Source organism: Saprolegnia parasitica (genome assembly GCF_000151545.1).
Source record: "Saprolegnia parasitica CBS 223.65 unplaced genomic scaffold supercont2.17, whole genome shotgun sequence".
Taxonomy (NCBI): Eukaryota; Oomycota; class Saprolegniomycetes; order Saprolegniales; family Saprolegniaceae; genus Saprolegnia; species Saprolegnia parasitica.
The window spans coordinates 194,704-219,142 of NW_012156411.1; the positions used below are offsets into that span (position 1 = coordinate 194,704).

General features: G+C 58.3%; 13 protein-coding genes across 13 annotated transcripts; 5 read left to right on the plus strand and 8 right to left on the minus strand.

Annotated features, from left to right (window-relative positions):
• Positions 1-35: 35 nt before the first annotated feature.
• On the minus strand, positions 36-948 carry SPRG_22167 (hypothetical protein; the record flags this gene model as incomplete). The annotated part of the gene is made up of 3 exons (XM_012344394.1): positions 36-205; positions 259-290; positions 352-948. Coding segments are annotated over 3 exons (799 nt in total), but the record flags the coding sequence as incomplete, so codon positions are not given.
• Positions 949-2,486: 1,538 nt separating this feature from the next.
• SPRG_19936 (hypothetical protein) lies at positions 2,487-3,892 on the plus strand (the record flags this gene model as incomplete). The annotated part of the gene is made up of 3 exons (XM_012344388.1): positions 2,487-3,067; positions 3,121-3,447; positions 3,568-3,892. 3 exons carry the CDS (start codon positions 2,487-2,489, stop codon positions 3,890-3,892), a joined length of 1,233 nt encoding a protein of 410 aa, XP_012199778.1.
• A 474-nt stretch (positions 3,893-4,366) lies between these two features.
• SPRG_05542 (hypothetical protein) lies at positions 4,367-5,102 on the minus strand (the record flags this gene model as incomplete). The annotated part of the gene is made up of 2 exons (XM_012344260.1): positions 4,367-4,776; positions 4,839-5,102. 2 exons carry the CDS (start codon positions 5,100-5,102, stop codon positions 4,432-4,434), a joined length of 609 nt encoding a protein of 202 aa, XP_012199650.1. The 3' UTR covers positions 4,367-4,431.
• Positions 5,103-6,677: 1,575 nt separating this feature from the next.
• Positions 6,678-7,303, minus strand: SPRG_05543 (hypothetical protein). Its single transcript, XM_012344261.1, has one exon. The coding sequence runs from the start codon at positions 7,275-7,277 to the stop codon at positions 6,729-6,731; it is 549 nt and encodes a 182-aa protein (XP_012199651.1). The 5' UTR covers positions 7,278-7,303; the 3' UTR covers positions 6,678-6,728.
• Positions 7,304-7,638: 335 nt separating this feature from the next.
• SPRG_05544 (hypothetical protein) lies at positions 7,639-9,380 on the plus strand. The gene is made up of 6 exons (XM_012344262.1): positions 7,639-8,121; positions 8,175-8,426; positions 8,486-8,745; positions 8,792-8,903; positions 8,952-9,073; positions 9,122-9,380. The coding sequence occupies exons 1-6, from the start codon at positions 7,663-7,665 to the stop codon at positions 9,306-9,308; spliced, it is 1,392 nt and encodes a 463-aa protein (XP_012199652.1). The 5' UTR covers positions 7,639-7,662; the 3' UTR covers positions 9,309-9,380.
• Positions 9,381-9,753: 373 nt separating this feature from the next.
• On the minus strand, positions 9,754-10,530 carry SPRG_05545 (hypothetical protein). Its single transcript, XM_012344263.1, has 2 exons — positions 10,111-10,530; positions 9,754-10,061 (listed from the first exon to the last, which is right to left on the minus strand). The coding sequence occupies exons 1-2, from the start codon at positions 10,504-10,506 to the stop codon at positions 9,906-9,908; spliced, it is 552 nt and encodes a 183-aa protein (XP_012199653.1). The 5' UTR covers positions 10,507-10,530; the 3' UTR covers positions 9,754-9,905.
• Positions 10,531-11,081: 551 nt separating this feature from the next.
• On the plus strand, positions 11,082-12,267 carry SPRG_05546 (hypothetical protein). Its single transcript, XM_012344264.1, has one exon. It carries the CDS (start codon positions 11,216-11,218, stop codon positions 12,194-12,196), a length of 981 nt encoding a protein of 326 aa, XP_012199654.1. The 5' UTR covers positions 11,082-11,215; the 3' UTR covers positions 12,197-12,267.
• Positions 12,203-12,602, minus strand: SPRG_05547 (hypothetical protein; the record flags this gene model as incomplete). The annotated part of the gene is given in 2 exon segments (XM_012344265.1): positions 12,203-12,441; positions 12,451-12,602. Coding segments are annotated over 2 exon segments (237 nt in total). The 3' UTR covers positions 12,203-12,356.
• Positions 12,603-13,131: 529 nt separating this feature from the next.
• On the minus strand, positions 13,132-14,109 carry SPRG_05548 (hypothetical protein; the record flags this gene model as incomplete). Its single annotated transcript, XM_012344266.1, has 2 exons — positions 13,132-13,333; positions 13,379-14,109. The coding sequence occupies 2 exons, from the start codon at positions 14,107-14,109 to the stop codon at positions 13,132-13,134; spliced, it is 933 nt and encodes a 310-aa protein (XP_012199656.1).
• Positions 14,110-15,009: 900 nt separating this feature from the next.
• Positions 15,010-15,454, plus strand: SPRG_05549 (hypothetical protein; the record flags this gene model as incomplete). The annotated part of the gene is made up of 2 exons (XM_012344267.1): positions 15,010-15,172; positions 15,221-15,454. The coding sequence occupies exons 1-2, from the start codon at positions 15,044-15,046 to the stop codon at positions 15,452-15,454; spliced, it is 363 nt and encodes a 120-aa protein (XP_012199657.1). The 5' UTR covers positions 15,010-15,043.
• A 56-nt stretch (positions 15,455-15,510) lies between these two features.
• SPRG_22168 (hypothetical protein) lies at positions 15,511-21,239 on the minus strand (the record flags this gene model as incomplete). Its single annotated transcript, XM_012344395.1, has 24 exons — positions 15,511-15,666; positions 15,716-15,762; positions 15,812-15,965; positions 16,008-16,066; positions 16,117-16,214; positions 16,262-16,347; positions 16,400-16,561; positions 16,609-17,100; positions 17,588-18,060; positions 18,115-18,216; positions 18,261-18,331; positions 18,376-18,486; positions 18,531-18,640; positions 18,684-19,019; positions 19,073-19,419; positions 19,469-19,513; positions 19,560-19,656; positions 19,707-20,014; positions 20,066-20,271; positions 20,324-20,442; positions 20,491-20,582; positions 20,630-20,892; positions 20,942-21,012; positions 21,060-21,239. 24 exons carry the CDS (start codon positions 21,237-21,239, stop codon positions 15,511-15,513), a joined length of 4,185 nt encoding a protein of 1,394 aa, XP_012199785.1.
• A 708-nt stretch (positions 21,240-21,947) lies between these two features.
• Positions 21,948-23,068, minus strand: SPRG_05551 (hypothetical protein; the record flags this gene model as incomplete). Its single annotated transcript, XM_012344268.1, has 5 exons — positions 21,948-22,118; positions 22,166-22,283; positions 22,332-22,518; positions 22,563-22,666; positions 22,711-23,068. 5 exons carry the CDS (start codon positions 23,066-23,068, stop codon positions 22,055-22,057), a joined length of 831 nt encoding a protein of 276 aa, XP_012199658.1. The 3' UTR covers positions 21,948-22,054.
• Positions 23,069-23,357: 289 nt separating this feature from the next.
• On the plus strand, positions 23,358-24,152 carry SPRG_05552 (hypothetical protein). Its single transcript, XM_012344269.1, has 2 exons — positions 23,358-23,897; positions 23,968-24,152. Exons 1-2 carry the CDS (start codon positions 23,385-23,387, stop codon positions 24,121-24,123), a joined length of 669 nt encoding a protein of 222 aa, XP_012199659.1. The 5' UTR covers positions 23,358-23,384; the 3' UTR covers positions 24,124-24,152.
• Positions 24,153-24,439: the final 287 nt, after the last annotated feature.

Consider the following 24,439-nt stretch of genomic DNA (forward strand, 5'->3'; position numbering starts at 1 on the left):
GCACTGGAGCATGCGCCCCGCGTTCTTGAACGGACTCTTGCCGTTGGCGTGCACGACGCTGAGTTGACTAAAGTTTTTGGGGGCGAGGGTGCCATTGAGCTGGCCGTGCTGGCTCGCGTTGCGCACCAAGACGGTCGCGTCGCTTGTCGTGTGCTGAGTGTAGAGCACCTTGGCACCGCGTGGGTTGTTAAAGTCTTGGTTGTACCTAGAGCGCCTTGGATGAGACGACTCTTTTCGGGATGCATCAACGCAATGGACCACGCCCAGATGCGGTTGTACTCATCGCGCGACTTGGCCAAGACAATGTCCACGCGGTGGTAGTGCGATCGGTTTTAGCTCGCCCATCTCGACGTTGGGCATGAGCACGATCTTTTTCGTGGACGGAAAGCGTGGCATTTCGTGGACCTCTTCCCAGTAGTGGTTCATAAAGAGGATGGCCGAGCGCGGACACAGCTCAAAGTACGTGGTGGCACTGCCGTCCTCATCCGTGAACGTCGTCTCGAGAACCCATTTGGGAATTGCGCGCGACTGCAGATGCAGCGTGTACGCCATCGCGTCTTCGCAGTACCCGTGGTCTCGGACGCCCGTGTTGAGGTAAATGTCGACGGCAGGGCACTTGCGCAATTCGGCCAGAATCGCTGCGTGCGGACTGTCGCGGTGCAGCATGTCGCTCGAGTTGCGGGCGGTCCACGGGATGAGCACGTTGTCTTCCTTGCGGCAAAAGACGTTCAACGCGATCAAGTGCAAGAGCTCGTCGTCGTGCGCCGCGTGGAGCGCGTCAATGGCTGCGATGTCAACCCAGTTGGGCTCGTAGTTGGCTTGTACCGGTACGCGCACACTGGGTGAGGAGGACCTGCCAAAGCTGCCCGCCACCAGCGCGAGGTGTACGAGCGTGAAGACAGCAAGCGCCACGAAGGCGGCCTTGACCCATGCGTCGGTCGATGGCATTGCGATCTTTTTTCGAGCTACGGTTGACAGAGCTGCGCGATCAAAACCAGATGGTGCAATCTCCTCTGCGTGCACAGCCATGCCGTTCATTTCGCCACCACGGCAATCTACTGTACTCGAGGTGGAAGCGGGAGAGGAGACGACTCTATCGTGCACCAATTTTAATCCATTCGAGGTGACGACGAGGCGTACAGCTAAGGCGCGGACCCCGCGAGGTTAGAAAAGTCGGACAGAAATCTTTCGAACTTTCCATCGTCTGCTGGACAGACGTCGGCCATGTTTCGAAAAGAAAATCAGGCGCCCGACACGATCGTGTTGGGCGCTGGTCCCCATACGACATGCAGTCTCGGTTGAATTCCCAAGTGCAATGAGAATCTCGAGCTAGTTGTAGTTGTTAAACTGAGTTGAAATTAGAAAAAAATATGGTGGACTTCTTACTGCGCTCGTGAGGCGGTGTGTGAAGCAAGGAGCGTTCGTGGCCGTAATTCGAGATTGGGCGAGGGACCAGGTAGCGCGCACACCAAGGTCGTCGCGGAGAACGTTGTCAAGAGATGGCACCACAGCGCAACGAGCCAAGTGCCGGACATGCAGTCGTGCGATGGTAGCTGCCCGGATCGCAAGCGCGGCAGCGGGAAGTTGCGTCGGCGTCTTGCAGAAGACACGGTTGTTGCGAGATTCACGAGCTATTATAGTTGCATCGAACGACGACGAACCACGTTAACGGGTCATTTTTTTGTCGCTAGTATCGAGTGTATCATGATCGTCGTCGATGGAATATATCGTTTGGACGACCAATGCGGGTGCCGCATACGAGATTCACAGCCAATCGGCATGCCCGTACGGACGACTTTTGACCAATGCATGGGCTGGATCTTCACCCAGCGAATCTTTGACGTGTCCCACTCTGCGCGTCACTCTCGGCATCACCAGCTTCTAGCACTGCGGTGACGAACGTCTCCATCCATCCGCCGAGCATCCAGCGTCTTGGCACCCAAAACAGCGAAGAAAACAGAGAAAAACTTCAAAAGCAGGTCGTTCCAATCGGGGAGAGCTGTCGCCATAGCGCTGGTCCATCGCCGTCACGGCGCGCCGACACATACAGTGACACCCTGTTTCTCCGGCACCACATCTTGTCCAGCCCTGTCCAATCATACTCGGTCGAATCGAAGGGTTCGAGACACGACGCGGAATCAATGCGGCTGAATTTAGGGGCAGCAGTCCCCTAGACCGTGCTCTATCGACAGCAACCCAGAGGGCCGCGTCACCCTCCACTTTCAACACTGCGTGCTGGCTGGGTCGAGGAAGAAGCTCCAGAGCAAACGTGCAATAGACAATAGTATCTTCGTATTTATAGTCGAAGCTGCATGTCGCAGGGTTTTGAACCAATCAAACGTGCCCATGGACCATCGCCTGAAGGATTGAAAAAGTGCATTCTCCCAACGGGCAGCAACATGCCATCGAGCGGCGCATGGACCAAGGCCGCCTTCGTGGCGCTTGCTGTCTTCACGCTCGTACACCTCTCGCTGGAGACGCGGGAGATGGCCGCGCCTAGCGTGCTCCAGCGATACGCCGCTGAGCCAGCGTCGACGAGTAGCATTGACGCGCTCCACGCGGCGCACGACGACGAGCTCTTGCACTTGATCGCGTTGAACGTCTTTTGCCGCAAGGAAGACAACGTGCTCATCCCGTGGACCGCCCGCAACTCGAGCGACATGCTGCACCGCGACAGTCCGCACGCAGCGATTCTGGCCGAATTGCGCAAGTGCCCTGCCGTCGACATTTACCTCAACACGGGCGTCCGAGACCACGGGTACTGCGAAGACGCGATGGCGTACACGCTGCATCTGCAGTCGCGCGCAATTCCCAAATGGGTTCTCGAGACGACGTTCACGGATGAGGACGGCAGTGCCACCACGTACTTTGAGCTGTGTCCGCGCTCGGCCATCCTCTTTATGAACCACTACTGGGAAGAGGTCCACGAAATGCCACGCTTTCCGTCCACGAAAAAGATCGTGCTCATGCCCAACGTCGAGATGGGCGAGCTAAAACCATCGCACTACCACCGCGTGGACATTGTCTTGGCCAAGTCGCGCGATGCGTACAACCGCATCTGGGCGTGGTCCGTTGCGTTGATGCATCCCGAAAAGAGTCGTCTCATCCAAGGCGCTCTAGGTACAACCAAGACTTTAACAACCCACGCGGTGCCAAGGTGCTCTACACTCAGCACACGACGAGCGACGCGACCGTCTTGGTGCGCAACGCGAGCCAGCACGGCCAGCTCAATGGCACCCTCGCCCCCAAAAACTTTAGTCAACTCAGCGTCGTGCACGCCAACGGCAAGAGTCCGTTCAAGAACGCGGGGCGCATGCTCCAGTGCTGGAAAGACCACCCCGAGTTCCCGATCTTGCACCAGTACTCGAGCGACGACTGGTCCAACGGCACGTACAACGAGCTCTGGCGCGACAAGCCGCCGGCCAACGTCGACTTTCACTTTGGCAAGTACGTCTCATCTTTGGGCTTTGCAAAGATCTTGAACGACGCGACGGTGATTGTGTGTCCGAGTGCCATGGAAGGTACCCTCGACTACGATCCGGTATGACTGACTCGCTCATCGAGTAGGTTTGGCCACTACATCAACCAAGCGCGCGCGGCGGGCGCCCTCGTTGTGACGACGGACGCGCCTCCCATGGACGAGTTTGTCGACGACGACTCGGGGGTGCTCATCCACGGCATCACGCCGTGGGCCGACAAGGCCACGATGGGCCAGAACTTTATGTTTGAAGTGCCGACGCGCGCCATTTGCGAGTCGATTCAAGACATCCTGGCCATGGACCCGCACGAGCGGGCGCGGCGCGCGGCCAACGGCGTGCGGCGATATTTCAAGCAACGACAGTATTTCAAACAGAGTATGCAGACGTTGCAAGCGATGGTGTATCAACGCTAATCGAATGCGTCATGTTTCGTCAACACAAGAAGATAGTCGGCGTCAATCGACGCGTTTCGTTGGAGTGAATATCTGTACGAGCATGGATTTGCGATGGGCGTCGAGGACAGGTCGTGTCGCACCGGCACTTGCACATCGCACCGTGAATTCTCGCAGCCAAGTGTACAATAGACATAACCTACAACACGAAATACCATGATATAAATATACCAAAGGGCTTGGCATCCCATATGGCAGCGTCGTGCGAACGCCCAAATGACGTATAGCGCACGATACCACTATGACATTATTTCAAACTGAGTGCGCAGATGCTTTGCATGCAGTTTATCTATCTATCTATCTATCTATCTATCTATCTATCTATCTATCTATCTATCTATCTATCTATCTATCTATCTATCTATCTATCTATCTATCTATCTATCTATCTATCTATCTATCTATCGATTTCCAATGTGGTGGATTCAAGATTTTCGATGACAGACGACATGTTTTTGAAAGAGAATTCATCGCCTGTGGGCTAGGAGGTTCCTACAGCATTACAGCGTAAACTGACTACGGATCGCTGTGCACTTGCCCGGCGTCAAATTGACGGTGGCCGAGACGACTTGGCCGCTAAAGGACGTCAAGCTCACTTGGGTCTTGCTGAGCGGAATGTTGGACGTGGTCGAGACGTAAAAGTAGTTGGACTCTGCGTTCATGAGCGGGCTTTTCTTGCCGTTGATGCTCATACTCGCGACGCCCGAGCGCGTGTTGCCGGCCTGCACCGCGAGCCAATACTGGTTGCTTCCTTCCTTCGCACACACTTGAATGTTGCCAGCAACCGGGCAGTTGACGAACGACCACGAGATCGAGTACCGGTCGGTCGTGTCGCCCGTCACTTGCTTGAAAAAGGCAGCGTGAGGTCGAGGCCGCCGTATCCGCACTCGTGGCACTGGTCGGTCACTTGGCCAATGACCTTGGCATGCGACTTGCAGCGCTTGTCCGTGCACGTGACTTGGACGCAGCGGCCGCAGTTGCGGCCCGAGTCCCACTGCTGGTGGTTGATTGCGACGTGAAAGGCCTTGGCGTTGGGGACCGACGCCATGAGACCGCAGTTGCCGCCTTGGACGTCGACGCCGTCGGGGCCGCCGTACGTTGTCGCGGGGCCCGAGAAGGCATTCGCCGTCGCGGTAGCAGCGAGGAGGAAAAGAAGCGAGGTGGGCGCCATGGCAGGGACCAGGCAAATTGAAAAATGAGCAAAGTGGCGCGCTCGAGGGACAAGTGCGCGTGGGTGCTGCATTACGAGACCTACGTATGATACGCCGACCATGATGGTTTGGTAGCACATCCAAGGCGTTCGAATACTCGTGACGACTTGTGGTCGCGAATATGATCGCCGCAGGGACGTACCAGCTGGCGCCAACGCACATGCGGTCACGTCGTAGAGGGTTCGAGCCCGCCACTGTGCATAATATCATCCGATTCCATCGTGGATGGCTTCGTGATGCGATGCATGGGATCAGCGTTGCCGACACTGGCTCGTTGAAGCGGCACCGCTGCGCCAGTCCCAGACGCAGCGGTGACAAGCTCCTGTGATGCCAGGACGCAGAGGCTAACGCTGCGATCGAGGGCGCCTCGCTCGTAATGTCTCTCGTACGTGATCAAGGTTCTTCACAGGCCGTCGTACGAGGAAACCAATGACAGTCAGCGAGTGAGACCCTTCCGTTGACGGAGCCCTTTCGTAGGGTACCGTCGAGTGTACTGCGACTAAAGAGGCATGTCAGCGGGCGCCTTGAACTCTATGTCGCTTCAACTGATGGGTACGCAGGTGCAAGCATGGGTCCATGAACTCAGACCCGTCGATCGCATGTGGAGAGGCACCGATACAAACACATGTTACGTCACGATGACGTGTTTCTGGGTCGACTCAGAGCCGCGCAACGCTGCCACTTGTAGCCAGTGAGGCGGTGTTTGGGGCTGCAGGTAGCGCAACGTAAAGAGGTTGGTTGGACTGGGACGGCTCTGTCGGTCACTGTAATGCCACTCGCTCGTCGTCGGGCTGTGATCATGTAGATCATGTATTAGTAGACGTTTTGCGGTCGACGGAATGATCTGCTATGTGCTACCGATTTGGTGGCTGGTGAACGACGTCCTCTATCGAACAGAACATAACAGAGCATACTAGAAGAGAAAATTCGATGCTCAACTTGTCACGTTGTGTAGTACATATACATGAGATAGGTCGAGGCTGGTGGGGACGGAACAGGCACGGAAGCATGATCCGCGGGACGATGTGCGGCCACTCGTGTTGTGCTTGAAGCCGAAGAGCCCAAGCAGATTTGGCTCTTGTTTGGACGAGGCTGTAAAGTAGGTGCCATGGACCGACGCTTGCCATCGTGACGGATAGCGTTTCTAGACTGAGCAGGGGTCGGTCTGTGCGGATGACGCACTCGTTTTGAGCGCGCCAGACAAGGAGCCAGAGGCGCGGGCCAGAAGCTTTGGATCGCGACATGGTGAATCATGCAGGTCGTCTTGGGCGTCGAGAAGAGGTACATCCCGAGATCGACGTCGGCTTGACTACGCCCAAGGCGCGTGAAGCGTGCCACCAGGACGTCGCAGTCGACGAGCAAGGCGCCGGACGTCCTGTGAGAGCAAAGAAAGCGCGCTTGAATGGACTTGGTAACGCGACGCTGGACCTTCTTTCAACACCCAAGACGCCGCCATCCATGTTATGGAGGCCATCCGGCTTGGTGGACGCTATTACTATTCTGTACGGGAGACGCCGACGGAAGTAGTTTGTCGTATGCGAATTGTACAACTGGATCGACGAGGGACATGCGTTTTGAATGTTGGATTATTGCTTGAGTCGCAGCTTGCGGTGCTCGCCGTCCAGCACTTTTCTAATGCGGTCGAGCATCGCCTTGTTGGTGCTCTGGCACGACGCCGACGCGTACGGTGGCAGGATCACGACTTCGTGCATGACGCGGATGTTCTGGTCCTCCCACTCGCATGGCATCGTCTTGCTCAGCGCGTCAAAGATGGCTTGGCCGGTCGGCGACACATTCTTGCCAATTGACGCGATCGCCTTCTCGGCCTGCTGGCGCGTGCGCAGCTCGAGCTTCCGGAGGTCATCTTCCGTGACGCAGAGCGCCGGCGCTGCACTCGGCGGCGTGTCCATGGCCTCGATGCGCACGACCGCGTCCATGTGCACGAGCTGCGTCGCGTCTTGAGCCTCGAGCACGAGGAAGCCCGAGGTCGGGTCCAGCGTGAAGAGGCTGCCTTCCAGCGGCGCCGCGTCCGTGCTCATAAAGACGCGGATCCAGCTGCCGAGGCTCGCCTTGGCCAGCGACGATGGCGCCGTGGCCACCGACTTGGGGACCCAGACCTCGTGCTCCGTCGCCATGCGGCTTGTGGCTGTAGCAATGCTCTGGACTGGAAATGAATGCGCCGGGGTGCGCTAAACACGTTAAACGGGCCAAACCAGAGGAATATTAACTTGAATCCACCGATATTGGGTCACCATCCGGCACGTCCGTGGCACGTGCATGGCACAATTCAAGCAAACCGATCCCGCTTCCGCCTTCTATCGTGGTGAATACATCGAGGCGACATGACAAGCTATCATGCGATCGGCGCAATCGGCTGAGCAAGCAGCACGACCTGCCAGGATCGCGTAATCGAGGCTGCACATGACAAGAGCGTGTTACCTTACTTGCCCCAATAAAACGTACACGTTCAAGTAAAAACCATGTGAGATTGCACACCGGATAGCGTCATCATCCGGCAGCATGGCGACGGTCGCGGCAACGAGGGGCAGCGATGGCCGGCTCCGCATCGCCATGTGCTGCGACTTCTTCTACCCGCGGCTCGGCGGCGTCGAGATGCACATCTGGAGCCTCTCGCAGTGTCTGCTTCGGCAAGGCCACAAGGTCATCGTCATCACGCACATGACCGAAGGCTCGGAGAAGCGCCAGGGCATTCGGTACATGACCAACAACCTCAAGGTCTACTACCTCCCGCTCGTGACCATGGTCGACAACGTGACGCTGCCGACGTTCACGGCCGGCTTTGCGCTCTTCCGCACGGTCCTCATCCGCGAGCGCATCCAGATTGTGCATGGCCACCAAGCCACGTCGGCGTTCATGCACGAGTGCATCGTGCAGGCCAAGACGATGGGCTACAAGGCCATCTACACGGACCACTCGCTCTTTGGCTTTGCCGACGCCGCGTCCGTGCACCTCAACAAGGTGGTCCATCGACCATCGTTGCCTCCTGTCGCTCACAACAATATGCGTCGTAGGTCATGAAGTTTACACTCTCGGACATTGACCATGCGATCTGCGTCTCGCACACGTGCCGCGAGAACCTCGTGCTCCGCGCGTCCTTGGACCCGACGATCGTCTCGACGATCCCCAACGCGGTCGACGCGACCAAGTTTACGCCCAAGGAGAACAGCGAGGCCAAGCCGCCGACCGACCCGCTCCACGACCCGATCACGGTCGTCATCATCTCGCGCCTCGTGTACCGCAAAGGCATCGACTTGGTCGGCAAGGTAGCGTGCTGGCTGCATCCCAACGTATCAATGATCTATCGAGTGAATACCCTGGGTAGACGATCGAGCTGGTCTGTGCACGGTGCCCGAACGTCAAGTTCCTCATTGGCGGCGACGGCAACAAGCGGCTCCTCCTCGAGGAAATGCGCGAAAAGTGCCAGCTCCACGACCGCGTCACGCTCTGGGGCGCCGTGCCGCACGCAGAAGTGCGCAACGTGCTGAGCCAAGGCCACATCTTCCTCAACTCGAGCTTGACCGAGTCGTTTTGCATTGCCATCCTCGAAGCAGCGGCCTGTGGCCTCTACGTCGTGAGTACACGGTAGCTGCTTTCTTGGTGATGTTGCGGCTCATATGTATGGGGGTAGGGTTGGCGGGGTCCCGGAAGTGCTACCGCCCGATATGATTCGCTTCTCGAAAGACATCACACCCGAAGACTTGGCCGACGCGGTCGTCGAGTCGCTGCCGCTGCTCGCCAAGGTAGGCTCGTGTACGGTGGTGTCGGATCTTATTTTTGAAAATGATGAGGTCAACAAACAAGAGTTTCACGATCGCGTCCAGCAAATGTACAACTGGGACGCGGTCGCTGCGCGCACCGAGCGTGTCTACCGCAACGTGATTGAGCTCCCGACACCGTCGCTCATCCATCGGTACGCTTTTCTGTACATCGCGATCGTCGGTTCCACCACGAGGGGTAGGTTTCGCAAGATTTACGGCATGGGCCCCGTGGCCGGTATCATTGGCTGCATCATTGCGTCCTGTCTCTTTATGTACCTCCAGTTCCTCGAGTACCGCAAGCCGTACGACGACATTGAAGTGGCGCTTGAATTCCCACCGCCGGCGACGGCAACGACCGACGAACCGCCAGTGCAAGCGACCGCGTAGACACCATCGCGGTCGAGGCTAGACATGTGAATAGACAAAAGCTACTAGTACATCAGACTGTGTTCCAGGCAGTGTGCACACTATTGTCTTTAAACAGACTAGTACGAATCAGTGGGTGAAGTCGTCGATGCAATGGACCAAAAAATGAAGTTCATGTAGTAATAAATAACCCGTGGTCGTTGGCGCGAGCAGCTAGCTACCGAGGGATATAAGATTTCTTCAATTCTTATATCGCTTGCAGCGACGACCTTTCTACATCAACCACGACGGTGGTGGTTGCGCCATCCCTTGACGAGCTCGATGCGATTTGCAGTCGATAGCTGGCGGTTGCTGCACGCCTTGCTACGCACTGTAGCTCGGGCGCTTCTCGGTGCAGTGTTCAAGGCCGCCTCGGATTTCCCTCCATTGCATTCGCTCTAGTAGAGGGAGCGGTAGAGCAAGCCATGCCGACCATCAATGCACACAAAGGCTACATAATGCAACATCTTCTCAATCAAAAGTAGCTGCCAGCGGTGTCGTCGTCGTCCATATCGACGGCGACGCTAAAGTCGGTCTGTGGTCCGCGGGGCGCCTTCTTGCTCTCGCGCTCGAGCTGCTTCAGGTCCCTTCGACCATGGCGGCGCTCTCGTCGCTCATGGGCGCTCGTCGCAGGATGGTACGGTTGACGAGGTCGATGTCTACGACGGCGGCGCCGGTCCGCGCCTCCCGACTCCGCTTGTCCGCATCAAAATGCGCATTGGCATCAATGACCGTCTACATGCATGCGCATCAGAGAGGTAGCAAGGTACGTGAGAGGCTCTACCGTGCGCTGGGACTGGGTTGCATCGAGCGCAAGGAGGCGGTCGCGGTGCTCGCGCGCGGCCACGACGTCGGGAGCGTCGCGCGGGTCTTCCGTGTACTCGAGCGCTTTGCCGCAGAAGGAGCAGTCGTCGCGGCCGTCCACCTCGATCTTGCCGCAGCCTGTGCAGTTGATGATCGGGCCCATTGTCACGACCGCCACGACCGGGCCGTCGCGCTCGGCCACGAGCTGGTCGGCGAGCGACGCGGCGACGTCGGCCTTCTCGTCGCCAAACATGTTGATGAGCGCGTCGTGCATCTCGTCGCGCGTCGCCAGCGACCGGATGAAGGCGGCGATCTCCTGCACCTCGGCGAAGCCCATGGCCTCGGCCAGGGCGGCCTCAAGCCAGTCGTCCAGCATCGGCCCGCGAGCTTTCTGTTGTGGGCGTGTCACCGCGGCCCAATCGGTCCGGATCCTAACCGGTTAAGATGGATCCTTCAGCCGGCTAGCACAGCCGGCGAGCCAAGCCGGACGGTTCCGGCAGACGAACAAGTCACCGCAGCTCGTCCAAGCTCTGCTCGCCAAAGGGTCAAGTCGACTCGATGGTTGCATAACGGTACGAATCATTAGGAAATAATGCTATTCATTCCTTAGACGTATCTTTACCACGGACACCAAGATGAAGAGGAATGCAAGCGGTGCGAGAATCGTCCGCTCGACCAGCCGGCCACCGAGTTGTCGCCCGGGTCGTCGTCGTCATGCAGAGGATACCTCATCGGGATACCTCCTTCGATTTGGAGCATACAACATTACCGCCAAGAGTCAAGAGCAGTCCCAGTCGCTAACGCCATCAACCGACGCTGAATCGTTCGGTTACGCTACCGATTATCGCTACACGACCAGCACTCCGAGACCGTCACTAACCGATTGCCGCGCGCCTTGCGAGCGTTCCGAGCGCACACCGTGTGGCTTCAAGCCTGCATCGCAGTAGCGACGAAGCACAACTTGTATCACGACGGCGGGCGATGCGGTGCTGGGCTCATTTTCTGTATAAAATAGTCCACCGGCGTTGGGTTTCCGTTCTATATTTTCTATCTTTTCTTGCATTTCACTCATTTTCATCTTGGCCATGTTTCGCCTCCTCGACCCGCAAGCCACGGCCGCCGTCTCGATCGACTTTCCCGAGATCGCAGCCGACCCATCGCGGTTCCTCGCCATCATGGCCGAGCAAGGCTTTGCCGTCGTCACCAACGTTGTCGACGACGTCCCGTTCGCCGAAGGTCTCTGGGCGTCGGACCTGCGCGCGATTCTCGATATGGAGCACAGCGCCGAGACGCGCGCGCTTGCAGAGGACCCCGTGCATACGTGGCCAGCCGATGTGCCTCTCGGCCGGCCCGTGGAGCACGGCCTTGCCCAAGGCCAGCTCGCGTGGCACATTCGACGCAACCGCAACATTCGCCACTGCTACGAGGTGCTCCACCAAACGAAGGAGCTCGTCGTCGGCACGGACAGCATCATGTTCAACCGGTTTCCGCCAACGAAGCTGCGCGAACCGTGGGGCCATGTCGACTACCACCGCGACTTGGTTGCGCACGAGTGCTTCCAGTCGATCGTGTATCTCTGGGACACGGACGACGAGTCAAGCACGACGGTCGTCTGGCCCGGATCGCACATCACCAAGTACGAGGCGGTCATGGACGCCAACCCGGTGCCGCGGCTCTTTAGCCTCATCCCGGAAGCGATGGTGCAAGAGTACCAAGCCAGCGCGTGCCGGGTTCGCATTCCGAAAGGCGCCATGATTGTGTGGAACTCGAAGCTCGTGCATCAAGGCTACGACTGGGGCCCGCGCCTCGCGGTGCCCGTGTGCTTTGAGCCCACGGCGCTCCGTCCCGATAATGTGTACGCGAAGAAGTGTGCGCTTGTGGCGTCCGGCGTCAGTGGCACGCACTGGGCAGCGGTTTTCCACACGCATGCGGCGACAAGCGCCCGGAAGAACGCGCCGCGCGGGCCGAGCCAAGAGTTTGGGCGCGTTCGTCTCCTCCACCGCGCCCACTTGCACCTCTTGGACGACAATGGGCAGCTCAAAAGAGAGTTTACCGCGCTCTTGTAGCGCAACGTCGATTCGTAGAGTAGAAGTACTCTTTATGGACTCTACTAATGGAATTCATTCTTGGTTTTGGGGTTTGAAGGGACGCATTTTGCGCACGTTGGAGTACACTGGGTCGATGTTTCGAGATGAAGAGAGGCCACGTTCAATCGCGTTGCTCGCATTATATGACGCCTTTACATTGCGAGTCCGCCCAGAACTCATCGACCATCGCATCCCGCACGTCTGCCGTCGCCGTGTTGAATATGCTGGCATACGAGGTGGGGCCCGCAAGGTACTTGAAGAACGCAAGCTTCGTGGTTGCGCTGTACCCACGGTTGCTGTAGTGCTCTTCAAACGTAGCCATGGCCACTTCTATGGCGTTGACGCGGGTGATGCTTGCGGCGAGCAACTTGATCGACTTGGCCATTGCGAGATAACCTCGCTCGGCGTCGGTCCAGGCGGCACGCTTGCTCATGGAGGCGTCGAAAAGATGTATGTCACGTGTCTATATTACTTTAGATTGCAAGCCCGCCCACCAGTCGTTTGGCCGTGAGTCACTCTGCTCCCGTCAAGGACCGAGTCCTTGATGAGCGTGGAATAATTGCCCTGCGAACCGAACGCGTTTTGGTCAATAATGGACCTGCACACTCAATTCTTATTTTCGCATTTTCCTGGTACCGGGAACGTTCCAGCACGCCAGGGTACATTCTGGCCATCCCATTGGCTATATATCACTCTATTTTGACCAATGAAACGCAGTATCATTGGTCTCAGCCAATCATATCGCGCGAAACCACGCTTGACAGGTTTGGATCCAACTTGAAGACGGCAGTGAAAAGATAGAGTAGCGCAGGGCGGTCCAGGCAGTGCATGGCGCCCCGTGGTTGCCTCCACCGCGTTTCCTGCGGGCCCCGACGCAAGGTGACAGTAGTGCTCATATTTTACTGTAGATTACACTACAAAAGCGCGGCAAACTCTCCTTGGAGCTGCCCGTTTTCGTCCAAGAGATGCAAGTGGGCGCGGTGAAGGAGACGAACGCGCCCAAACTCTTGACTCGGCCCGCGCGGACGGTTGTTTAGATCGCGTGTCGTCCTGTGCGTGCGGAACACCGCCGCCCAGTGGGTGCCACTGACGCCAGACGCGACGAGCGCGCACTTTCTTCTCAACACATTCCTGGAGCGGTGCTTTGCAGGCTCAAAAGACACGGGCACCGCGAGGGGCGCGTCGTAGCCTTGATGCACGAGCTTCGAGTTCCACACAATCATGGCGCCTTTCGGAATACGAACCCGGCACGCGCCGGCTCGGTACTCTTGCACCATGGCTTCCGGGATGAGGCTAAAGAGCCGCGGCACCGGGTTGGCGTCCATGACCGCCTCGTACTGTGTGATGTGCGATCCGGGCCAGACGATCTTCGTGCCCGACTCGTCGTCCGTGTCCCAGAGGTACACGATCGACTGGAAGCACTCGTGCTCAACCAAGTCGCGGTGGTAGTCGACATGGCCCCACGGTTCGCGCAGCTTCGTTGGCGGCGTTGGTCGTTTGAACAGGATGCTGTCCGTGCTGATGACGAGCTCCTTCGTGTGGTGGAGCACCTCGTAGCAGTGGCGAATGTTGCGGTTGCGTCGAATGTGCCGCGCGAGCTGGCCTTGGGCAAGGCCGTGCTCCACGGGCCGGCCGAGAGGCACATCGGCTGGCCACGTATGCACGGGGTCCTCTGCAAGCGCACGCGTCTCGGCGCTGTGCTCCATATCGAGAATCGCGCGCAGGTCCGACGCCCAGAGACCTTCGGCGTACGGGACGTCGTCGACAACGTTGGTGACGACGGCAAAGCCTTGCTCGGCCATGATGGCGAGGAACCGCGATGGGTCGGCTGCGATCTCGGGAAAGTCGATCGAGACGGCGGCCGTGGCTTGCGGGTCGAGGAGGCGGAGCATGGCCAACGTGAAAATGAGTGACATGCAAGAAATGGCAAATAATATAGAAGAGTTGCCACCGGCGTTGGCCCCATTTTCTCCTTCCGCCAGCGCGATGCCGTTGGACCCAGCCGCTGCATTCGAGGCTAGGCGGGGTGCGTGCTCGGAACCCTCTCACCGAACTGCTTGGCGAAGATTAGTGTGTATTACTGTTCTGGGCAAAATTGAGAACTGGGCGATAGAAATCGAGCTGTGGCCACAACATCAACATGACATTTTACATTGTAATCGACGCATCAGTGTGTCGCGGGAGGGCAATCGCCCAAAATGTATATCTTTCACCTCCTCGCCTTGAAGCGTGCTCATTCGGGTGCTACAGCTCCATGATTCAGACCCGGATCTACCTGGTGATAATTGTCTAAACCGCTCGACCAAACGAAGTCGGGCCACTCCTTCTGGACTGCATATTCAATACATTCAATTGGGGCCAAGCAACTCGAGGCTGGCTCGCAAAAGCGCTCCAAACAATCCAAACGAGCCCTGCCACAGTTTGACTGTGTGGCAATAGTGGACAGCGCACGACTTTTACTTCCATGCATTCGCCAAGCTTGCCAGCCAATTGAGGAGGTCTTGGAACGCGCGTGGCCACTAGTGTCATTGGAATCAACACTTGGAAGGCGATGTTTCTAATGTCGTTCTATGTATGTGATGGATGATGATCTGTCGACGGATGGTCGTTGGCTTTCATGTACGAGTAGCTTGCTTTGAGTTATCACTTAGCTATCTTTGAGCTATTTGCTTCTTCTCACAAAAGCAAAGGCGTGCGTAAAAGATTTGTGCGGTTCAGTGTGCTGCGAGGAGAATGCGCCACGTCATCCGGATACAAAGCCGCCTTTCCCAAGTTTCGCGAATCTTGGAAAAGCGACAGTGTGAAATCACGTCGCCACAAGAGACGATGCACCCCAACGCCCGCCGGAGCCAAGCATGCTTGCTGCAGTACCGCGACCGCCGTCAGCTACCGATATTGCCCACGACCAAGTGCACAGCACCAACGAGCGATCCTCCCCACGAGAGTACCGAGACGGTAATCGCCTTGCGCGCAGCCGTCGACTTATGGTATCGACGCACGTAGCCTCTCGAGACGACCGACGATGCAAGTGCGGATGCAGCCGCAATGTGTGTTGAGAACTGCGTGCTAAAGGCGCAGCTCGCGGCACTGCGAGACCATGACGGTGAGCGCAACCGGCATCTGACGTCGCTGCAGACAGAGCTTGCAGCGCTGCGTGCGCGCAGCATCGCGCTCGAGGCCGAGCTGCGCGTGCTGCGGCACCTCGTGCGGCGCACGCCAATGCATGGTAGCCTGTAGCTAAGGCGATAGTCCAATGGGCTCTTTCTACGGGATTAAAACGACACCAAAGTGTCTTATTTCCACTTGGTCAAGAACGTGGTGGGGTCCGGGTGCGCGATCGGCGCGGGCTTGGTCTGGCGACTGAGAAACCGGGATCGGTACGACGGTGTCGACTTGGGCCGGTATGGGTTGGGATGACGTGGCGTCTCGAGAGAAACGGGACTGCGAATCTACCGCACGCACCAATCAAACGCCATACGACACAATACGAAGCCCAACCATGTCCTCCAACGCAGCTTCAGACACGACGACTTTGGTCGCTGCCTCTGCACGCGGAGTCTCAGAACAACCGGATAGCACACAGCGCAGACGCACCAGAGACGCGAAATGCACTGACGCGAACGGCGCTCTTGGTATCGAGCGCGGCCTTGCCGTGCGGACCGGCGCTGCGCGGGTGGCGGGCCTTGACCACATGCAGGAGCGAGAAATCGCTCGCGGCTGGGTCGCAGCGAAACTTGAGCGTCCGGCTCTAAGCGAAGACATAGGCACCACGTCGCCCAGTCGCTCGTACGGGAAAGCGCTGTGTGGGCTCTGCGCGCGCCACGCGCTCGACCGACATGAGTCCCGTGTCTACACGCAACAATCGTTCAGCGCAATGCATGGATGTGCGTCGGATGTACAGGGGTCGAGCGGGTACTGGGGGTGGAGTGGGTAGTGCGGCGTTGGAATTTGTTGGCTCGGCGGAATCGCCCCCAAGTCGACGAGGTTCAAGTCGAGTCTACAAGATACATGACAACGTGTCCATTTTAGCCACGATGCGTGTACGGCATCAGGCCCTTCGTAGCATGCGCAGGTGAAGGATCCGAGATGGTCTTGTCGTCCTGAAACAAGCTCGAGAGAGCATGCAGAATCTAAACACGGGCGACATGCTGCGCCCGCTTATCATCAAAGAGAATTGGCTACCGCTGCGTTGGTCTGGTCCAAGTGAGTACGCATCTGGCTGCGCTGCTCTAGCACCTGCGTTTGAATACGCTCCTTGGTGCGCAGGGTCTTCTGCAGCACGTGAACAAGTCCCGACCAGTGCGAATCACGCTGGTTGTGGTGGTACGCATGATGCGCCCTTCCCTACGTCACTTCTGTGAACCTTTGTCGATAGAAAGCAGATGCTGCACCTCCAGCACTCGGGCCTGAAGCCGGCGCACGGCTGAGTGGGTCACAAGCGTGCTCCAGTTCAAGACACTCAGTGCGCTCATAACGTCTCGCCGTGCGCGGACGAGCGTCCGCAAGTAGTTGAGACCTTTGGTGTGGTGGTGGGGGTCGGCCATCGGTGGAAGCGCCACCAAGCGTGGCTCCGTCTCGGGTTGTACCTCGTGGGCAGGCTCTTCCAATTCGATGGTGACGGGCGACGGGAGCTCGCGCTGGCTTGTGCTTGCAGCGAGGGCTTCGCGGGCAGGTGGGTGTTGAAGGGAGCGAATGTTGAGCATTGTATGCAGCTCCGTCACTGGTTCATGCTCCAGCTGATTGCTATCTCGTAAACGATGTCCATCGCTGTCAATCATGTGCAGCATCCGCGGCGTCTCGTGCGCTGGTTTGTCGCGGGATGGACTCGTACTGACAACCGCCGACGAGAGCATCGGGAGCGCCACGATGATGGACGTCGTGGGCTTAGTCGCACCATTGCCTTCCGCCGGCAACCGACTGGGACGGCGCTTTGCAGGCGGCGTCAGAGGAAGTACGTCTGCGAACGGTGCAAGGGTCGGGTGCGGAAGTACATGGTCCGAGGTGGCGATTTTGGAGGAGGGGCTTGAATGCATCTTGGACGTTCCCCGTGGCTCTGGTAGCGACGGGAACGGTACACTCGGCACGAGTGGCTCTGCGAGCAACGTGGTCGATGGCGCTGTAGAGGTCGATGGCGCTGAAGAGGTCGAACGCAGGGGTGCTGCGATACCAAGTGTCTCATCGCCGACTGCCGCGACATAGGTGGTCTCGATGGAACTAGCGATCGTCTCTTTAGGGAGTGCGCACTCATGTTGTAGTGCGGTTGCTCTCGCAGCGTCCTCTGTCGACAGCTCATCGACAGCTTCTTCTTCTTCCAACCGTTTTCAGATGCTCTTCTGTGACCACAGCAGCTGACTCCTCCTCTGTTGCTACGGCTTGTTTTTCGACAACGTCATCTAGCAAAAGCGGCGACGACGGAGGGTCGTCATCCATGGCCTCGGCGCCCATGGACGACTCGAGCACGCATTCGAGCAGACGTGGATCGTTCCTTGACGGCACGATCGACACTGGCGGTGTATCCGGAGAAAACGGTGTCGTCAGCGAGGCGGCGCTGGACTCGGTTTTAGAACGGGCAACCGGCGCGACGCGCTGATGCCCGAGCTTGGCTTCCGTGTGCCCGAGCCGCGCGAGGTGCGATTTCTTCTCGTCCGGATACGGCATTTGCTTGGGCGGCCGCGGACTCTTGGGTTGCGAGGTGTTTTGCGACCGCGACTGGCGCGGCTCGGGCTTGCGCTGGCTCGGCTTGCGCTGCTTGCTATGGGCTTGCATTGCCTCATCCGAATCGCGCTTGGCGGTCCACGCATTGTAGAGTGACTTGAGGGCCTCCAAGCTGCGCTGCTTGGTGTCTACGCGCCAAATAAATTTATCAGTATCAAACTATCAACTTGATACAACACGACCATCTTCGGTCGCGGCAGCGATGGTGTTGCCCAAGGCGGTGAACCACGTCCATGCCTCGTGAGGCGTCGCGGCTGCACGACTGGAAAGGGTGTGAAGAAACGCTAGAAACACGCAGTGAAGCCCAGCACGTGATAGTGAAGGCGACCTTGAACGTCGTCGTTGATCGTACTCGTCTCTTGGCTTGGACCCGCGGCCGCGCGCATCTTGCGCACCTCGCTGAAGCATGGTAAGGAGCGTGCAAATAGACAGAAGAGGTGTACACTTGCACGAGGTAGTTGGTCTTGTAGCAGTTGAATTCGGCCAAGAGGCATTGTTGGCCACGGTCGAGCTTGTCGCACTCGGTCTTCCAGAACGCAACTTGCGCGAGCAATCTACAACCCGACGGTGTGTACCGCGTGTGGAAAGGCTGCCGCACCGTTTTCGCATCGTCAGCATTTCGCCGGCGAGACGCGCGAGGTGCGACGACAGCGTGACAATACGCTGCATCTGAACGCACGCCACTTTTTGATGCGACGCTTTGTGCAGCTACCGCACGCATGAGACCACCCTACGTCGAGTCGTAGTGTACCTCAAGCTCGCTCGGTAGAATAGTCTCGACTGGGCTAGCGCGGGCAGCGTCCCACGGCGTCGGGCTCGCGGCACAGGCGCGCTGGAGCTCGGTCCACTCGACTTCGGTTTCGTGCGCGGCGGCTTCGGTGACGCGCGCCAGAGTCTCGGCCTGCGCGTCGTCGTCACTCCACGGAATCAAGGACGCAATGTCGATGTCGGTGGCCGTTTGGAGCGGCGTTGATGGCAGCATCGCACGGGTTGAGAGCTGGGTGAGGTACGACGTTAGCGCCGCCTGCTTGTCCCGCATCGCTGCCGTCGAGGCTTCGCGCAGAGCGCTCAGTGTATCGCAGAGTACCTAGTGTACACACCCAAGTCCTTTCGTGCAACAAGAATGTGGTGTCCTTCTACCGTGATCTCGTCGCGCAGCAGCTGCTGGGCAGCTTCAGAGGCGTGGCGAACCTTGAGCAAACTGGCCTCGGCGGCCGACACATTCTCTCGCAGTGTCCGGAGCATATCGTCTTTGGTGTATAACTCGCCTTGGAGGTCGCTTACCAAGACAGCCTGGTCTCGAAGGAGTGCTTCGAGGGCCTCTATGCGGGTCGCATCCGGAGCCTCGGGGGAGCTCACATCCACCACGGCCGCAGCCTCGATGTGTTTTGGCACCTTGGCCACGACGGCGTCCGTCTGCACGGATAGCGAGGGGTGCGCGCGCGAAGCGCCGGTCGTCGAGGACGCTTCGGTCGTGCGACTGCTGCCTATGCACATAGAGGGAGGCTCAAACGAGACCGGAGACATTGTTCGTACGCGTGCGCGTCGGTATCGCCGCCAGCTGCGCACGCAGCTCGGTCACTACTCGCGTTCGTTGCCATACGTAGTTGGCAGGAACGGCAGCTACCTGTTGTCGCCAACGTCGTTTGCTGGTCCGTCAGCGCGGTGTTGGCAGCGCGTAACTGGGTGACTTCTTCTTGGCGCTGCTCGACCTCGAGTTTGAGCTACCAATACAGCGTCACGTCAGAAGAAGCCGAGCCCGACCCACGAGCACCTCTTGCAGCCGCTGCAGCGAACGCTGGAGCTGCGCATCGGCGTGCACATCAACGGTCGTCGACACAGCCGAAGGGTCGATGATGCCGAGACCGTTGCAATGGAGGCAAGGCACGTGGCTGCTAGACCGCGCGCTCTTTGGTGGCGGCAAGTGCACCTCCAGCATGGCTTCTGGCGCTGGTTCGGGTGCGAGCGTTTGCACGAGCGACGAGAGATGCACCGCCGCCTTGGACGTCTCCATGGGATCGGTGAGAATCGTTGCGACTTGACTCCACACGTCGGGCAGCGCCATGACTTCAATCATGGCCGCTACCGATCGCATTGGTTCGACTCGCCTCCTCGCACAGAATTCCACTGCACCTGCAACGTCACGCGGCGCGACGGTCTGTGCGCTGACTGCGCTATCGATCGCGAGGCGCTCACGGCGTCCGCCAGGCGCGCCGTCGGCCCACCACGGCGTCGTGGCCACTGGGATCGTTGGTGCTGTTGGTGCTGTTGTTGTTGAAAGTGGCGCGGGAAGGTCGGGCTTTGTTAAGAGCGATTTCCGCAGCGCGTCGAGCTCCGCTCTACAATGCACCAGTGTTCACTCGACGGTCCACGGACTCGGTAGCGACGCACCGGGCTTCGCGCGTTCGCTCCTCCCACTTGTCGCGGTCTTGCCGCAGCACAAAGTTGGACTGCTTGCGCTTCTCCAACTCTTTCTGGAGGCCCTCGATCCGGTCGTCCATCGACGGCTCCTAGACATACGCCATGCGCAATCAAATGAACGACGTACGAGAACGTACATCGGCTGCGACCGACGCCTTGCGCGGCGACGTTTCTTCGGCTCTGGCCGCGTCCATGCGACGCCGGTGCAGTTGAAGCCCCGCAATGGCCTCTACCGCCTTGCATCCACACACTTGAACGATGAAGGGCGTGGGTTACCGTCGAGGGCGCGGAGTGTCGCCGGGTCGGTCTTTTGGCGCGTCACGAGCTCGCGGAGCATGAGGATTTCCTTGTAATGGGCCTTTCGCAGCGCGTCCATCTCGTAGCTGCGTCGATCCAAACTCGACCGAAGACCGTCGGTGACGGCGTCGCACTCGGCCATGCGGGCCTCGAGAAGCGTGCATTTCTCCGTCACGCGCGCAATGGTGTGCGTTCGCTCCTTGAGCTCGTCGCGGAAGACCTCGGTCATCGTGTTGAGGTACCTAGAGAGCGCGCTAGGACCACGACGAGACAATGGGTTGGAGGTCGCACTTTGTCTCGCGGTCCTGGACCGCCAATGACAGAGGGCCTTCAAAGAAACCATCGATCAATTGCACGAGATCCTATGTCGTACATTTTGTAGACCACATAGAAAGAGAGGCAAGCGTACGTCTTCCATGTGGGCGACGTCGTGCCGCCGACAGTGGTCGTGCAGCGTGGCCAAGAGGTTGGTGCGGGCACGACCGACGACCGACGTGGTCTCATGCTTGAGCCGCGGAGCGGTCGTCACGAAGCGCGGCACCGGCGCCTCGAGCGCACTGTCATCGTCCGTCTCCGGGATCGCGTCCATCACGAGGCGCGTACTATGGAAAGGCCAGACGGTTTCGGCGCCAAATTAAAGTTTGCGACATCACATGGAGAGGAGGAACCCAGCCCACGAGGCGTGGCCAAAGACGGTGGTCATCGCAACGATGTTTTCTCGTTGTAGTCTGAACCTCTACTCGGCTCGTCTTAGTAGCTGCAATTCAATACAAGAACGCAGACACGCAGCGACAACGCGGCATGATGATGGGTATGTCGAGGCGTTGAGCCGTCGTTCGATGGAGCCCTAAAAGCCTCGTCGCTTCGCACACCGGTGCAATAATTCTCACGGACGCTAGCATGACCCTGACGTGCGTTGCTCGCGACGTCGATGACGCGGCGGCGACGACGCTAAACTTGATGTTGATTGGCTATAATTCACGACCGTGATTTTCATTAAGCCAATCGCATCGTGCCAAGAGTGTTTAGGTACATGGGGAACACACACATGTTCGTAGCAATATTTGGTCTCTTCATAGTATGAATATCCCGCAGTAAAGCGTTTACCCGCACTTGTCTTTCGCCTTTTACTAAAGACAACCGTGGACGTCTTACAAAAATGCGGCTTCACCAATTTCTGACTTCCCTCTGGGAGGACCCCTTCACCCAACATTTCAACATTCTACACACTCTCTTGTACTCTTTACACTTGCTCGCTCACTTTTCACACTCGATTTCAATTCGCTGCATACCATGTCGACTGCCCGCACGCATACATTAGAGCGTACTATCAATACCCTTGCTTATGAGGCACGGGGCTAAACATGTTCTTTTCCAACGGTGTGGGGTCCAGGGCCATCGTCGCTAGCTACGGAGCTCGGCGAGGAGCTGGAGACAGCCGGCAGCCGACGGCGTGAGCTCCATGGTGCTACGCAAGACGCCATCAGATGGAGAAGCCACCGAATGGACGACTACCTCGTCGACAGCGCTGCTAATGGCACAAACATGAGTCGTGTGCTCTCGTACTGATCTTGAGCGTGGACATATCGGTCCTGCACGTCGGCGACCGCGAGTGTGCACTCGATGAGGAAGGCTGAAGCAAACTTTAGACCATGGATGCGATGTCGAATCCAGGAAGTACCGTAGCTCGGCGTCTCGGCGCAGCCTTGAAGCGTCACGCCAAGCAGCAGCGGCGGCGAGAGGGCGCTGCGTGGGACGTTGATCTCCTCCTCAACTTCGGCCGTGATCGAGTCGAAGAGCTCGGCGACGCAGCGCGCGTTGAGCTCATCGCTTGGCACGTAGTCCCGATCGAAGTGCAAACCCAGTTTCTACAAATTGCATGAAACACAAACAGGGCGAAGGCGGCAAGAACCTCGGGCTCCGGGTGGCCACCAGGCACGTCGGCCATGTTGGGGTATGCGCCGACGGCGTTGCTACGCTGGAGGAAGACCACATGCTTGTCGCTTGTCACAAGCGCTATCGTATATCGCATCGGTGCGAAGCGGGTCCATTGGTATTACCTGCGGCGACGCCAACCTTCCTCGAGAGGTGCTGGCGCGGGTCGTCGCCTCCGTCTCGCCGCAACGTAGCCACCATCTCAGGGCGTGAACACGTGCTAATGTACTCTTTATAGCTAGTGAGGCCCCACGTCATGGTGAGGCCGTCCGGCGTCAGTGCAGACGACGCCAAGCGGAACTTGGCACCGTTGAAGAGGTGGGGCTGCATCGCCAGCTTGTCGTCCCACAGCTTGTCCATAGCGTCTTCAAGCTCGCGAGATGCGTGTTGGCGCCGGTTGCCTGCTGGCGATAGCGCGATGCGAACGCGGTCCTGGCCGAGGGGACCACGGCCGCCGGCGAGGAAGGATTCGACCGAGCTCATGAAGTGCACTTTCGGCTTTGACCTGTAGCAACATGTTTAAACGCGTTAAAGGTTGCGGGGATGCGAGAAATTAATTTCCATAACGCGCTCAGGAACCGCATTTTGGCACAGCTTCTGTTCCAATACAATTCAGATGAGTGCCCGCAGTGTTTCACATCCAGCCAGCGCCCGTCCCTATTCCTTGTATTGCGATCTTCGTCGAGGCCGCATTTACCCTCATGTTTAAACGACCCAATTGTCGATGATGATACAGGTCGCCATAAAACCTGTCGCGTTGAATATCCAAAATCAAAGGTTTCCGCGTGACCGCCACAGCATGAGCATCCCTGGCACGACCGTGGTCCTAGGCTACTGCGACTTGGCCGCGGCCGGCGCGCGCCTCCTCCATCACATCTACGTACAAGACGCCGCACTTCTCGAGAGCTCGCTGACCGTCTTGGGCCTCACCGTGGCCATTCGCACATATGCCGAAACCAGCGTGAGCTTCGTCGTCGTCTGCGATCCCGTGCCCGACGCGCTCTGCACAGCCTTTGCCGCCGAGCTCACGGACCTCCTCGTCGGTAAGCGCGTCGTGCTCCTCACGGCGCCCAACGTACCGCTTCCGAGCGCGGACGAGCGCTTCGTCTTTTGGACCCAGTTCCACGCGACCGCGCCGCTGAGCGGACTCTCGTCAGCGCTCTTTCACCCGATTCCGCTGGCCAAGTGGACGCTCAAGGACGCCTTTCTTTGCGCTTGCTTGCATTTCTTCCAAGTGGAGGCGCTGCCGCTGACGGTGCTCTTGGTCCGCGGCTACAAGTACACGGGGCGCGTTGCAGACGGCTCGGCTGAGGTATTCTATCCATCTTTCCTTCGACAAGATCATCCTGGGATCATGGATGCTCATGCGACGATGATACTAGGCCATTGCCACGCTTGGCGAAGCGCTGCCTCTTGTGCTCCAGGCGCTGGGCATGTCCACGTCGTTTGAGGTCGATGCCAAGTCGGCGAGCGTTATGAAGATGCTTTCGATGCACCAAGCTGCGCATGGCGGCGAGTCGAGCGTCCTGTACAACTAACGCGACGGCTTTTACCTCGATCCGACGACCCCTTGCATTCGTGTGTTGATACGTGCATCGACGCCATGCGCCATTCTGGGACAGGGACCGGTAGACTCGTGGGGCGGCGTTGGCAGAAAAACAACCGCCGCGTCGGCTGCTCGCCCACGTCGTCGTCAAGCTTGGTCACGAGATGCGCTTCATTCTTGACGCGTCTCGCCGTTGCGACCCCGAAGCGCGGTCGCAGTGGATGCTATTGTAGCGTCGTCCACACTGCAATGCGAGAGAAGCCCATCATAAGCTCGATTGTAATCGCTTGGCAGACGAGATGTAGCGA

What these genes read in the sequence shown, in the direction of transcription:
- SPRG_05543 (XM_012344261.1), bottom strand. Translation starts at nt 7,277, where the DNA reads ATGGCGACGGAGCACGAGGTCTGGGTCCCCAAGTCGGTGGCCACGGCG.
- SPRG_05544 (XM_012344262.1), top strand. Translation starts at nt 7,663, where the DNA reads ATGGCGACGGTCGCGGCAACGAGGGGCAGCGATGGCCGGCTCCGCATC. An exon ending in CGTCCGTGCACCTCAACAAG is followed by an intron (nt 8,122 to 8,174) that starts GTGGTCCATCGA and finishes TATGCGTCGTAG; the next exon opens with GTCATGAAGTTTACACTCTC. An exon ending in ACACCGTCGCTCATCCATCG is followed by an intron (nt 9,074 to 9,121) that starts GTACGCTTTTCT and finishes CACGAGGGGTAG; the next exon opens with GTTTCGCAAGATTTACGGCA.
- SPRG_05545 (XM_012344263.1), bottom strand. Translation starts at nt 10,506, where the DNA reads ATGCTGGACGACTGGCTTGAGGCCGCCCTGGCCGAGGCCATGGGCTTC. An exon ending in CAACCCAGTCCCAGCGCACG is followed by an intron (nt 10,062 to 10,110) that starts GTAGAGCCTCTC and finishes GCATGCATGTAG; the next exon opens with ACGGTCATTGATGCCAATGC.
- SPRG_05546 (XM_012344264.1), top strand. Translation starts at nt 11,216, where the DNA reads ATGTTTCGCCTCCTCGACCCGCAAGCCACGGCCGCCGTCTCGATCGAC.
- SPRG_05552 (XM_012344269.1), top strand. Translation starts at nt 23,385, where the DNA reads ATGAGCATCCCTGGCACGACCGTGGTCCTAGGCTACTGCGACTTGGCC. An exon ending in TTGCAGACGGCTCGGCTGAG is followed by an intron (nt 23,898 to 23,967) that starts GTATTCTATCCA and finishes CGATGATACTAG; the next exon opens with GCCATTGCCACGCTTGGCGA.